The sequence below is a fragment of the Peromyscus californicus genome, unplaced genomic scaffold (genome assembly GCF_007827085.1).
Source record: "Peromyscus californicus insignis strain IS unplaced genomic scaffold, ASM782708v3 Scaffold_21__1_contigs__length_65335640, whole genome shotgun sequence".
NCBI lineage: Eukaryota > Metazoa > Chordata > Mammalia > Rodentia > Cricetidae > Peromyscus > Peromyscus californicus.
The window spans coordinates 12,686,340-12,700,994 of NW_026294514.1; the positions used below are offsets into that span (position 1 = coordinate 12,686,340).

At 40.8% G+C, this 14,655-nt stretch overlaps 1 protein-coding gene across 1 annotated transcript in view; it reads right to left on the bottom strand.

Moving 5' to 3' along the window:
- Window positions 1-14,655, bottom strand: part of C2cd6 (C2 calcium dependent domain containing 6) — a 92,266-nt gene that overhangs the window by 3,991 nt on the left and 73,620 nt on the right. Inside the window, exons 16-18 of the mRNA XM_052749538.1 lie at window positions 12,810-12,872; window positions 10,055-10,129; window positions 3,718-8,448 (exon numbers count right to left, since the gene is read on the bottom strand). Of these exons, the coding sequence (XP_052605498.1) occupies window positions 3,718-8,448; window positions 10,055-10,129; window positions 12,810-12,872 (4,869 nt within the window). The remainder of the gene's footprint in view (window positions 1-3,717; window positions 8,449-10,054; window positions 10,130-12,809; window positions 12,873-14,655) is intronic.

The window sequence follows — 14,655 nt, forward strand, 5'->3', positions numbered from 1 at the left end:
ACAGTTCATCCCGTTGGGGTGGGGGTGGTGGCACACGACAGCCACTCACAGAAATGGATGTTTTGATGGGAAATAAGGCAAGAGTGAACTAGTTGAATTGTAGGGTCATGAAGGTTGGGTAGGACTAGTAAGAATTTGGATGACTAGAGAGATCCACAAAAGGAAGTCTGCTCCAAGAGTCTAAAATCCAATTCTACTGACTTGAGTTTTTGCCTGGGTTTGGAGATAACAGGAAGATACTCCTTCCTTCCTTCCTTCCTTCCTTCCTTCCTTCCTTCCTTCCTTCCTTCCTTCCTTCCCTCCCTCCCGCCCTCTCTCCCTCCTCCCCCTCCCTCTCTCTTTCTGTTTTTCTTTTTGAGACAGGATCTTGCACTCTGGCCCACACTAGCCTGGAACCCACTGGCTTGGAACTCACTTTGTAGCCTAGGCTAGCCTAAAACTTGACATCATCTGGCCTTTGGAGTGCATGGTGTATATTCCCATGCCCAGTGATTCCTTTTCCTCTAATGTAGGTAGAACAAGCAACCCAAGCTGATTCTTAAGAGAGGTTCTGCTACATTCGTCAGTATTAACAACTTAAGCTCCTCAGCTGGTAACCAGGGTGTCAGTAGAAGGACATGGGAACCACACCACTGGCTCAAAAGAAGTCCCTTCTATTCCTGGATTTTAAAAAAGGATCTGCTGCTTCAAAGGGAGTGGGAAGTAAGAAGCTAGAAGCTAAAAACCCTCAAGGAGCTGTCCTCTGGGGTCAGGTCCCAACAACACAGCTTTTCTCTCTTGATTGATTCATTTCAGAAGTTCTTAGATTTCAGGAAGTAGAGGGGCATCTTTGTGATCGTCTGGCAGAAGGTCCAGTGCTATTCAATGCTCTTGTCCGTTAGAAAAGTTAGAAACACTTAGTCCTAATACAGGGAGATGACTGTACACTGTCCTCCCTTGCTCTCACAGAGAGGGCTCTGAGTGCTGGGGAGGTGCTCAGGTGGTAAACAAACAAAACCTGGGCATGGTAGTAAGTGCCTGGAATCCCAGGGCCGGGAGACAGAAGAGGATTCCTGAAGTTTGCCAGCTGGCCAATCCTAATCATCAAGTTCCAGACCAATGAGAGACCGTCTCAAACCAAACCAAACGACAAACAGAGTGGATAGCACTAAGAAGCAACAGCCAGGGTTGACCTCTGGCCTCCACAATATGTGCATATGTACCTGTATACACACAGACATGCATACACATGCATGCACAAAGGGTTAAGAGATCATGTATGCTTTTATACTATTTGACGTGAACACAATTTCTACATTTGGAAAAAAAATGTCTAAAGGAACTTGATACTTTTTGTTTCTTCAGAACTGAAACTGAATCTGTTCCTTTTCATAGCACACACATGCCTGTGTGTACGCATATACACACACATACTAGCTCAATACTAAATTACTATATTTAGATAGAAAATCTAAAATTAGGAGTATAAATTCTTATCCTACTACTAAGAAGCTGTTAGAATATTTACATTACATGTAATAGAGAGTTGTCTGTCCTGCCACTATGAAGTTATTAGCTTGTTTTATTGTATAAAACAATCTCAAAGTAACTTCTGAAATTAGATTTATTTTCCCATTCAAAGGCAGACATATGCACATCAAGCTACTGATTTAAGATCAGTTTTACATCTTAACAGTTTTCCAAATTATGAGTCATGCCCATTATACAAATTAACAGAGAAAGAATCAGAATAAATGCCTTCTATTTCTATATTTTCTTGCCTTACAATTTACACACAAAGCCTAGTAGCCAGCTTAACTTCCTAATCGTGGAACAGGAAGAGTTAAATTGGGGAAGGGTTGGGAGAGTGGGGTAGAGGAGGAATATGGGGACCTTTCTAAAAAAAAGTCGCATGGAAACCTATCTGCTTCTCTGTGTGTATAATGAAATTGCCTTATGGGACCTATAGCGGGATAGCTGCCCCTACTAGATGTCACAGGCTAACAAATAAAAAACCTAGTGCCAACAACATGTTATGCTTTTAGAGTTATTTACCAGTGAGGTCCTATATACCCTCAAACATTACAGGCTATTGCCAATGCTATTGGTTACCCTCCAGATTTAACGATAAGACCATATTGCTGAAGATACCACATACATGAGTCACAGAGCCTGGAAACTTCATCCCTATTAGGTTTCATAGTGCTGGAAGGTACTATGCATCTTACTGGAGGGAAAAAATAGTCATCAGTCTTACCAACTGTGAACCCTGTAAGCTAGAATAACATCTGCCAGGCAAGGCATGCCCACTGGTGCAACAGCAGCATGGACATCATGGGAGTAACCAACCACTTTCTGTTTGGATTTAAAGCCCACTTGATAGATAAAAACTCTAGCTGGCATCCTTGTCAGGTCAGGAAGCTATTATTAGACTATTATTAGTTACGTTATATCCATAGGTTAATGCATCTCTTAAACCTCATCAGAGAAGCTTCTATTACTGTAGGTGGTGATTAACAGAGATCCACAACTGGCCAAGGCGCAGAGAATAAGAGACTGGAGTACTTGGCCCTATATGGACATCTATATCGCATCCCCTCTTCTCGCGAAACTCAGGGATCATTGCAGAAGAGGGAGTAGAAAGACTAAGAGTCAGAGGCAGTGGGTGAATCCGAGGAAACAGTGTCCTCAAGACACAAAGGACAGGTGTGCATAGGAAACACAGTGGTTGTGATAGCTTGTGCAAGGTCAAGCCAGATCAAAATCCCAGCATGGAAAGGGTAGGTTGGGGAAGGAAGCCCCGCCCCTAGCCAAGGAGATGTTGGCAATTGATAGCTGCTAGGAGCTGGGGAGTAAGTTTTCTTTAAGAGTGTGGCCGCTGGTAAGTTGAGTAAGCTGATCACACTCTGCATCCATAGCTCACACGACAAATTGGACGTGGTGGGGGTGGGGCGAGGACACAGCTTGGGTAGGTAGGAAAGGAAGGTGGGTCTGGGAGGAGGTGGGCAAGTGAGTCTGATCCAAACACTGTACAAGTTTCAAAGAACTGAGAAAACCTAGAATCTCATTTTCAAGATCTCAGAATATGATACAGCAGAAAGGGTAAAGGACCGAACAAGTAGAGTTAAATTGAAAAGGTCCAATTCACAATCCCCAAGAGTATAAGCTATATATATATATTTCTAATTCCTAGCAGAGTCAGAGCTTCGTATTCTTTACTGACAGATAATCCAGATAGCTGGAAAAGCCATGTCTACAGTTCTATCTCTGGCAGAAGAAAATCTCACTTAGGTTTCGATGGTACCTGGCCACTCATGGTTATGTAGGCTTTACTGCCCAGAACCCTAGGCTGTGGTCAGGATGGCCAGCCAGCAGGGCTTCCAAAGACAGGGCTGGGTGCCTGAGCTGCACATTTGTCAGCCTAGAGAGCTTCCCTAGAGAAAAGAACATCATTTCCTAAGTCATGTACAGACAAGGTATCCTTTTCCTACCTCATAAAAAGGCACTCTGGTTTTGCAATTGTATTTTGAATCAGTTAAGATATTTGAATTTCAGAATATTTTTAAAATATGGAAGTCTGTATATCTTGGGGCTATTAAAGTTTTACACACACACACACACACACACACACACACACACACACACACACTTCATTTAGAAGGCATCCATATTCTAAGGCAAAATTATTACAAAGCTTTGCCAAACACAGAAGAAAATACTTAGGAAAAGCATTATTACGTGTATAGTTCTTCTCGCGGTCCAGTGGAGTAAGGTCCTTGGAACAGATTTCCGGAGATGAGGCCTTGCAGTGGGCAGTGCGGCTGGCAGTATCCTGACTATCTTGTGAAATGACTTCTTCGGTTTGGTGGTGTAATCTCTTTCTTTTCTTTTGGATTTCATGTTTTCTCTCGTCAGTACTTCTGGGAAGAAAGATGGCCTGGAGTTTCTCTCCTCCTCTTTGTACCGAAACGACTGCGATTCCGCACCCCTGGCACATTTTTCTTTGCAGTCTTCATACGGGTTTATATAAAGAGTTTCCATTTCATTTTTGAATTGTGCAAATGTTACCAAGTGTTTTTTATTATTATTATTATTTTCTTTCCACCTCTGACAATACTGGTCTAGTTTTGACTGCTCCCCATTGTCTGTGTTGACATAAATGAAAGTGTTAGCCCGCCAGGTAGGGAAGGAGAGCCTGTTTAAGTGTTCATTTTCTCTTGCTGTTTTGCAGGTAGGAAGTTTTAGGTAAGGTGAAAATCCTGGATCAGGTCTTTCCTGAACAGCCAGTTTGCAAATGTTATTGTTATCCCTTTTCTCAAGCGCCTTCACTTTTAGTGTCTTTTCAAAGCAGAGTTTTGATTGAATTGGTTTTGCTCTACCATCCCAACTGTATGGCTCTTGAGTCTCTGTTTTGTAAATAGAATTTTCTGCTTGAGGAAGTGGCATGAAACCATGGTCTTGCTTGTGTTTCTTAAGTAATATATCTGCAGGTCTTTCTGGTGACTTACTTAATGGAATTGCCTGGATGTTTTTGTTGGAAGGAGGTTGTACTTTCATTAATGTTTTAACTTCCCTACTATAAACACGTTTATGTTCCCAGGTTGTTGATGGATTTTCTTTTAAATTGTGTGGAAAGGAGCTTCCTTTTTCTCCCTTTCTGGTCAGTTCTGTTTCTCCACATCTATCTTCAAGCAATGTTCGAAAGGTAGTATTTTGACAAGTTTTCGGATATTTCTTTTGCTCTTCTGAATCCTCCCTCATAAAGCAACTTTCATCTCTAAAAGGTGAATCTGTGTTTATGTGTTTGAATGGCATGGGAGGCGAATTAAGCGAGTTAACTTGCTGACTGATCCCCTTTAGTTGCCTCTCTGTCATTAGCCCTGATTTATGAAGTTTATCTATAAAGAGGACCTGGACGTATTTGCTCAAATCAGCTTTTAGACTTAATAATTCATTCTCTGATAAAGGTTTAAGATAATTTTGTAGAGATTCGTTGAAAGGGTATTTCATGTTTATTTTGAGCCTTGAACCAAAACTTCCGCTGGCAATGTCTTGCCCCAGCCCGTGCAGAGGCTTCGAAGAGCTGTTACTCGCCATGGAGGACATGCTGGGACGGAGCGCCACACTGTCTGTCTCATTGAATAAATTGCTCCCTGAAAGATTCTTCACGAAATAATTTTGGAGAATTTCATTTAGAAAAGATCTAAGCTTTATTTCTAAATGTTTATCTATGAAATGATGGTTAAAATTATTTACAAAGGACATGATTTCCTCAACAGTTTTGGAATACTTGTCCTGAAAAGAGCTTTGCTCTTTTAACTCTGTTTTCTCGTTCATCAGATACAGGTTTCGGTAAATTTGGGGTAAGTCCTCCTTGGTGATGTGGCCTGCCTCTGAGAGCTTTTCTAGAAGGTAATGCTGAATGTGCTTGCTTAACTCAGACTTCATGTTTTTTACTTCTGACTCTGAGAGTTTCTCTAGAAACACAGACAGCTTTGGATCCAGAATGGGCTTCTTCTCTGCTTTGCCCGCTTTATTAAAATTCTCTTGCGTTTTTTCTAAGTATTCTGTACCACGTGGTGAAGAATGTTGTGTTAGTCTGTCAAACTGTTTGTCTAGATACTCTCTTCTTTCAGACTGATTGTATTTGAAGAAATTTTTGAAGATAGTTTTTAGGATGGATTTTAATATGACTGAGTCTGTGTCTTTAAGATTGCCCATTAAGTTACTTAGAGACTCTACAGCGGAACTGAGCCCAGCCTCCTCCGTGTCCGGACTCTGGTGTTCATTTGGGGAGTCAGACTTTCTTTCTGCTTTTGGGTAGTTTGGCTCTTGTGCCGACGTACTTTGGCTGTCTTCTGTGTAATCAGCTGCATTCACAGAGGTCTCTATGGGCTTAGTGCTAGGTGTCGTCTGTCTTGAAAGCAGTTTTGTTTGGCTTTTGACATTATGGTGCTGCTCTGTGGGATTCTGCAGCTTTTCCTCAGGAGAGGCTGTCTGTATGTCCAACAGAGAGCTCTGGTTTTCTTTATCTAGTTGTATCACTTTGATTATCCCAGAATCTAAAAGAGTTTCTACAGGAAATGACTGTATTATTGTGCTTATCCCGGATTTTGGCCGTGACAAAGGAGCTCCATTGCTTTTTTCTTCGTAGGTAAGAATCTGTGAAGATGTAGTTCTCTCCCAGTATGTGAACAGTTGGTCCTGTAAGGCCATCTGTGTCTCGTTCAGTACTGTTGCTCCTGTCTCTAGCTTCGAGAATATGGGTGCAGGGAATATCTGCTTAATGACGTAGTCACGTACATCGCTATTTAAACCCTGATCAGAACCTGATACTTCACTCACTAAATGTTTGGTTTTGAAACTGCTCTTTCTGTTCACTGGAAAGGGTATTTCAGCAGCCCCTAAGTGTTTGTCAGAGACATCTCCTATGTCTGAAGATGTTCCTGGCCCGCCTTCTGGAAGTAAATCTTGAGGAACACTTTTAATCACAGGACTTAAAAGAGCCTGTGAATTCAGAATGTCTTTGGGTGAAAGCCAGCTGTTTATATCTTGGACTTGTTCAAACACTCTGTCTTCTGTCCCACATGATGGTCTGTCATGCACACCTAGAGGCAGAGGGGAGCTTCCCTGCATCTCCTCGGCGTTGGTGCAGGCTTCTGGTGTAGAAAATAACTCATCTGAAAGGTCTTGCAGATTTTTACTTAAAATTGATTTGAGTACTATTGACTGTTTTAAATTTTCAATGTCAGAGGTAAAATTGATTGTGCTTGAGGGGTGATATATGCTAACATTTCCAGTCACTGACGGTTCTCTTGGGCAGTTTGGTAAAGATACAGCTGGTAGCTGTTCTTCTAACTTACTCTGCGTAGTTGAAGAGTCTACTGTGACGGTGGCAGGAGCCCATGCTAACTTGTCCCTCGTAGCTGGAGTTTTCGCGGTGTTGGTAGTAAGATCTGAACTGACATTAGGCTTACCACTTGGCAATTTATTCTTACTATCTAAAGATTTTGTTGAAATGATACTAGCATCATGGGACAGCTTATTAGTATCTGAAGACTTTCTTGCATTGATACTAGAATCATGGCTCAACTTACTAGGATCTGAAGACTTTGTTGAAATGTTACTAGGATCATGGGACAACTTACTAGGATCTGAAGATTTATTTCCATTTATACTAGGATTATGGGACAACCTATTAGTGTCTGAAGGCTTCGTTGTATGGGAACTAGGGCCACTGGATAGCCTAGTCTCTGAAGGCTTCGTTGTACGGGAACTAGGGCCGCTGGATAGCCTCGTCTCTGAAGGCTTCGTTGTATGGGAACTAGGGCCGCTGGATAGCCTATTCTCTGAAGGCTTCGTTGTATGGGAACTAGGGCCGTTCGATAGCCTCATCTCTGAAGGCTTCATTGTATTGGAACTAGGGCCGCTGGATAGCCTTGTCTCTGAAGGCTTTGTTGCATGGGAACTAGGGCCGCTGGATAGCCTTGTCTCTGAAGGCTTCGTTGTATGGGAACTAGGGGCGCTGGATAGCCTCGTCTCTGAAGGCTTTGTTGTATTGGAACTAGAGGCGCTGGATAGCCTTGTCTCTGAAGGCTTTGTTGTATGGGAACTAGGGCCGCTGGACAGCCTTGTCTCTGAAGGCTTTGTTGTATTGGAACTAGGGCCACTGGACAGCCTTGTCTCTGAAGGCTTTGTTGTATGGGAACTGGGGCCGCTGGATAGCCTCGTCTCTGAAGGCTTCGTTGTATGGGAACTAGGGGCGCTGGATAGCCTCGTCTCTGAAGGCTTTGTTGTATGGGAACTAGGGCCGCTGGATAGCCTTGTCTCTGAAGGCTTTGTTGTATGGGAACTGGGGCCGCTGGATAGCCTCGTCTCTGAAGGCTTCGTTGTATGGGAACTAGGGGCGCTGGATAGCCTCGTCTCTGAAGGCTTTGTTGTATGGGAACTAGGGGCGCTGGATAGCCTCGTCTCTGAAGGCTTTGTTGTATTGGAACTGGGGCCGCTGGATAGCCTTGTCTCTGAAGGCTTTGTTGTCTTGGAACTAGGATCAGTTGACAGTTTATAATCAGATTCTGAAATCTTTGTTATGGTGATAACGGGATTATCACTTGTAAATATACTCTTTGTATGTGAAGTGTTTGTTGTGTTGAGAGTAGGATCATGTGGCAACTTGTTCTTCCTGTCTGAAGTCATTGTGGTGGTGGTAGTATGGTCAGGAGGCACATTATTCTTTTTGGTTACCATGTGGATTGTGATGAGGTTAGAATCGTTAGCCCAGGTTGTATTAGATCCTGCAGACCTTGAATGTTCTGGGTAAGGAGGGTCTTGATCTTCGTGTTCTGCAACTTCTGTACTTAAAGTGCTTGGATATCTGTATGTGTCTTGGTCTTTCTTCTTTTTGAATGACATTTTGCTGTTTATGTTCCTTAGAAAAGGATCAAGACCACCCTTGATGAATTTCTGAAAGTACAATATAAAAGAAAAAAAGAAATTCCTTAGCACTTATTTAAAATTATCATGACTTTTCTAGTCAGTTTTTATAAAGTAAGTTGTCAATTGAAAAGTCAACTTTATTTGAAAATACTTGAAGTTTGAGTGAAAAGAATTTTTTTGAACTGAGGATCGAACCCAGGGCCTTGTGCTTGCTAGGCAAGCACTCTACCACTGAGCTAAATCCCCAACCCCGAAAATAAATTTTTAGCGAAAAAAATTTAAATTCCTAATTCTAACATATCCTTTCAGGTTTTTTGTTTTGTTTTGTTTTGTTTGTTTGTTTGTTTGTTTGTTTTTGGCTACTTGGAATTTTTCTGGTGAGGCACTGGCATTGCTAGCTTTTAAATTTACCTTTTTTTGAGTCTTTCTCTCTCTCTCTCTCTCTCTCTCTCTCTCTCTCTCTCTCTCTCTCTCTCTCTCTCTACTTATTTTTGAGATGCAATCTTCCTGTGTTGCCCAGGCAGGCCTGGAATGCCCGGGTTTAAGGGATCCTCTTTCCTTACTCTGTCTACAGTGAAATCATTAACTCCTGGAACGCCACTGTAAATACTTCTTTTAATGGTTAGAGTTAGTTGTGTCTATTGAGACAGTAGGTGGTTAACACCAAGGTCAAAATCTCATCTGCTATAAATATTTACCATTTAGTAATAATTTCAGAATTTAAAAAAAATGAATACAAGTAGTAAATGTCCATGATATTATTCTTTAAAGATCATCTTGGGGCATCATCTGCCTTTAAGTTTGAGTTTCCACAATGAAGGCCTCTGCTCAGTCCTTAATATGACACAGTAGAATTGGGCTTTTTGAGTATGCAGAGATGGCTAAGAGAATAATGTAAAAATCTCTGGCTTACAGTGAGATTAGCTATATTAAACTGAGATCTATATAGTCAATTGTTGAAGCAATCTTTAAAATGAAATCTGTCTATATATTTTTTAATTATTTTATTTACATGTGATTGCCCGCTCAGGGCAGTAGGGCTTGGATCTCTGGAGCTGGCACTATGGGTGGTTGGGAGGCCCCAGATGTGGATACCCAGAACTAAACTCAGGTCCTCTGAGAGAGCAGCCAGGATTCCACTCCCCAGCTGGAGTGATAGCCCAGCTGTTAAAGGCTTCGTCTTCTAAAATCTTATTCTTGAAGCCTCTTAGTCAGTCTCTTTGTGCAGCTTCTACATTGTGAGATTGAAAAAAATGCAAAATCTGAAATAATCAGCCTACTAGTTCACTGCAACTCAGCTCAAAGTGCATTTTAATGATTAATATATTATAATTATTTTTTCAAATGCTAATAGATACTCAGGTGGCATATTAAGAATCTCTTGGGTTTTTTGTTTTGTTTTGTTTCTTTTTTTTTTTTCAGAAACACATATTCCAAGATTTAATTTCAGATTGAAATTGATTAGCTTGTAAATGCATTATTTTTAAAGGTAGTTAGGCATTTCTAATGACTAGTTCTGGTTTGAGAAATACATACGTTATTTATGTATACTTACATATACATATACATGCATATGTAGTATTTAGAGAAAGCTAGTAACTGAATAGAAATGGTACCAGACTAGGATAATAGGACTCACCTGATGTTTGGGTTTGAATTCTGTAGATTCCCCTCTGAAAACTGGTGTAGTATACTCTTTTTGTGTAAAAGCCACCTTGTAAAAGAGGAAGTTTTAACTTTAGACCACTTATAATACAAAATACTGTTCAAGATCATTTTACTCTCAATACTCACTAAAGGTATAAACGTTGTTTAAAGCTAAATAAGTGTTTTGTCTCCTAATTACTTTGCAGTAGAAATTATCAAATATGTAGTGACCTTCTTTATCTGGCTTGAAGTTTAATTTGTCAGATATTACTACTCCTGTTTGCTTTTACATTCCATTTTCTTGGAATATCACTTTAAATCTCAATCTTTTTAGTCTGTGCATGTCACTGCGACTGAGGCGAGTTTCTGGCAGACAGCAAACATTTGCACCTTGTTTTTTTTCATTCAGTCAGCCAGTCTGCATATTCATATTAGAATTAAGACAATTTATTAAAATTCACGTACTAACTCTGGAGCTGGCATTACATGTATTTGCAGCGTCCTTGGATTCAAACTCGTGCACATGATTGCATAAGTGCTCTTAACCACTGAGCTATTTCTCCAACTTCTTCAAAATATTTCTTATTGAATTTTTGTGAATCTAATATTTTGCCATTCCTTAACTCAATTATTTTCAGACATTGAACAACTACAGTAAACAAGTCCCTCTCCTAAGTTCTAACAATGGGTAACATTTAAGTATTAACCAACTTTAACATGCAGAATGTACACTTGACTTGGAAAGACATCAATGGAGTTTATGATGCTTGCTTTCAAACAATATACTTCATTAAAATGGAACATGTTTATTTAACTGGGAGTTCTAAGGCTTGGGCACGGTTGGTTGCAGTGACTCCATGTAATCAGGACTCATCCGTGTCTCTCCATGTTGGCTGCCCAGGCGTTGTCTCTTTACTAGGTAGAAAAACAACCACCACTAGCTACTTACATAAAAGGAAGAGGCTTTTAAATATTCTTTTCTGGTGGTGAACCTAGTCTTTAACTGCTGAGCCATCACTCCAGCCCTTTAAACATTCTCACATAAATGATATGCTGCCAGTTTGTCCTGGTGACAAGGTAGGAAAGGGGTCAGAGGCCGCTAACCCCACTAGTTATTGGAGTTAGGTAATGGGTGTTGTGGTGGTGTGGTGGGTGTTGAAAGACAAAAGGTATGTTAAATACTTGGATAATTTTGTTAAATGGCATTGAGACAATGAGATTCTTTTGTTATACATAAAAAGAAAACCAGCCAGATGGTTTGAAAGCTAAACATGAGCTGGGGGTACAGCTTAGTTGGTAAAGTATTTGCCTATCATGTGTGAAACCCTGGGGTCAATCCTCAGCACCACACACACACAAAAAGAGGTAAACATAAAAAGCATATAATGCCGGGCGGTGGTGGCGCACGCCTTTAATCCCAGCACTCGGGAGGCAGAGCCAGGCGGATCTCTGTGAGTTCGAGGCCAGCCTGGACTACCAAGTGAGTTCCAGGAAAGGCGCAAAGCTACACAGAGAAACCCTGTCTCGAAAAAAAAAAAAAAAAAAGCATATAATAGAAAAATCTAGAATACTGATGTCACCTTGGGAAGAAGAAATATCTTCTAAACAAGATATTAAAACTAGATATAAGGTGACAATCGTAAAGGAAAAGCTGCTAAATTTGACCCCATCAACATTTAAACGAAAAACTATCAATAACCATCATAGATAACCAAGCATTGTATTTAGAATATAAAAATCACATATAAATAAATAAGCATAAAACCTGATTTGTAAACATGGATGACTGTAAGCAGTCAAATAATAGAAACAACAAGGATGACATACACATGAAAACTGTTCACTCTCATTAATAATCAAAAGATGAAATTTAAGTATTGGTGGAATATTATTGTTGGTCATCAAATGAACAAAAAACTACAATGTAGAGGAGGGTAATGGGTGTTTTCCTACATTTGAGTACATATGCATGTTAGTACCTCCGGTTTAAAGGACAATCTGGCAGTGTCTATTGACATTAAATATGCTCATATTCTCTGATACACTACTCCTATTTCTCATCTTGTGCTATATGCTCATGAAGGGGATAAAAGGGTACTTACCGTTCAACAAATGCCTATAATGTTTCAAGTTCTTTGAAGTTTCTTGAAATAGGTGATAGCATGTGATATAAATTACTCAAAATTTTATGGTGATGAGAATAGAAGAATATGGATTTGAATCTAGGTATTCCTGTCAAACTCCTGTGATGACTTGCACAAAACCTGCACAAGATTGGACCCATTAACGCCCCTGGCTAGAGCTAAAATGGAGGAGTACCTTAAGGGCACCTCGTGACATGCGGATGACTGTAGTGTGGCCTTTACCGTGGGTACCATGGACAATGGTATCTTTCAAGCTATCAGAGGTTTTCAAAATTCTTAAGTGGAAGTAAACAATACACTAAAGGGAGTTTAACAGCCATTAAAATCAGAGATCCACAGTTAATGTACTTTTGAAGCTTGGAGAGGATTGTTTTCCACGGAGAAAAGAGAATCCCTAGAATTCCGTCTCTAGTGGTACCTTAGGAGACATAATGGCAGCAAGAAGTCGACTGTAGCCATGGTCGGGCGGGTCAGTGGCCATGCCTTCTCGCAGCTTTACTTGAAGGAGCTGGTATCTTGTTGACAAGAGTGGCACCTGGCCAGTTTCCCACGGCCCTCGGTTTGCTGAAGACCCTCCCAGCTGTCTTCTGGTCAGATCCTTACCTTTCGGAGGCCACTGACTATGTCAGTAGGACGTGTTTCCCAAGGTTTCCTTAACTGGATGAACTGTAGTTCAAGAAAGGTTTCAGAAGATCAAGTTACAATCTGTTCAAACCGTATGTGGGACAACTGTGGCCGTGCAGGCCATCGAGAGACATCTAGCATTTTTGTTTTTGTTTTCCTACTTAGAAGGGACAAAGAAGAGGGCGATATGTGTTTATTTATTCATACTCAGACTGCATTTGTGATCAAAATATACATCTACTGTCATTAATAGAACATTTAACCGCTTCGAAGATGAAAGACCAAAGGGCTAATAAGAGTGGCCCGTGACCATCGTTTTCTTGGTGACTTGTCTGCCTGCTTTATTGTTGTTTTCGAGTGTGTGCAAATACTCAGATAGGAAGCTCCTGACTACACTCTTTCATTTAAAATTGTAGAGTTCTTTTTATACTGAACATACTTCACATAATGCTTGTTTATACCAGACCCTCATATTACTTTATATGAATTACATAATTATGCAATCAGCATGAATCATTTAACAGTAAAAGACTTTATGGATTGGAACACTCCTAAATAGTCATTCTTTGTGGGGGCTAGAGAGATGGCTCAGCTGTTAAGAGCACTGGCTGTTCTTCCAGAGGACCTGGGTTCAATTCCCAGCACCCAAATGGCAGCTCACAACTGTCTGTAACTCCAGTTCCAGAGGATCCGACACCCTCCCGCAGATGCACACAGGCAAAACACCAATTCACATAAAATAAAGAAATATTTTAAAATATTCATTCTTTGCTTTGAAAGTAAAATATGATGTCTTCATTTTGAAAATACTGAATATAAAACTTTTTTTTTTTTTTTTTTTTGGTTTTTCGAGACAGGGTTTCTCTGTGTAGCTTTGCCCCTTTCCTGGGACTCACTTGGTAGCCCAGGCTGGCCTCGAACTCACAGAGATCCGCCTGGCTCTGCCTCCCGAGTGCTGGGATTAAAGGCGTGCGCCACCACCGCCCGGCTTTTTTATTTTTTTTATTTTATTTTTTTTTTTTTTTTTGGTTTTTCGAGACAGGGTTTCTCTGTGTAGCTTTGCGCCTTTCCTGGAACTCGCTTTGTAGACCAGGCTGGCCTCGAACTCACAGAGATCCGCCTGGCTCTGCCTCCCGAGTGCTGGGATTAAAGGCGTGCGCCACCACCGCCCGGCTTATAAAACTTTTAATTAAAAAAAAAAAATTTGGCCCTACCAACATCTGTTATGGAGGCAGGGAGACACCTATGAGACCCCGCTCTTCCCTGAGGAGACAGGCATTTGGTGGTCACTGGGGATGAGACATTTTCTTCAACTGAGCAGTACCTGGTAAGGTGCCTGTACTTCTGTAAAAAGCTTCTCACTGGTTCCTGTAGGGAACCACAGTGAAACTCACTGGGCCACCAAAAAGTTTTTACAGATGTGAAAATAGAATGGGGGCCAGTAGGGAAGGAGCAGGGGATCAGCGGAGGGGGACAACAAGGGGCTGACAGGAAGTGTGAATATGATCAAAGCACATGATAGATGTGAGTGGGAAGATAATGAAACCCATCACTGTGTATACTTTATATATGCTCATAAATTTTATTCTAGGTATTTTGTTTATACTACACCACACCACACCACACCATAGCAATTTCTCTTTGTCATTATCAAATACTCTCTTTGTTGAGTAAAATTAAATTCCCATCCCTCTCAACCTTTCATGCATCCTGACTTTGGGAAAAGGATTTAGGATCCAGTCAATGCCAGTGTTTAAATGGAAGTTAGCTGAGCCATATTGTCCAAGTTAAAATTTACAAATTTAATTTAATTTACAAATTTAAT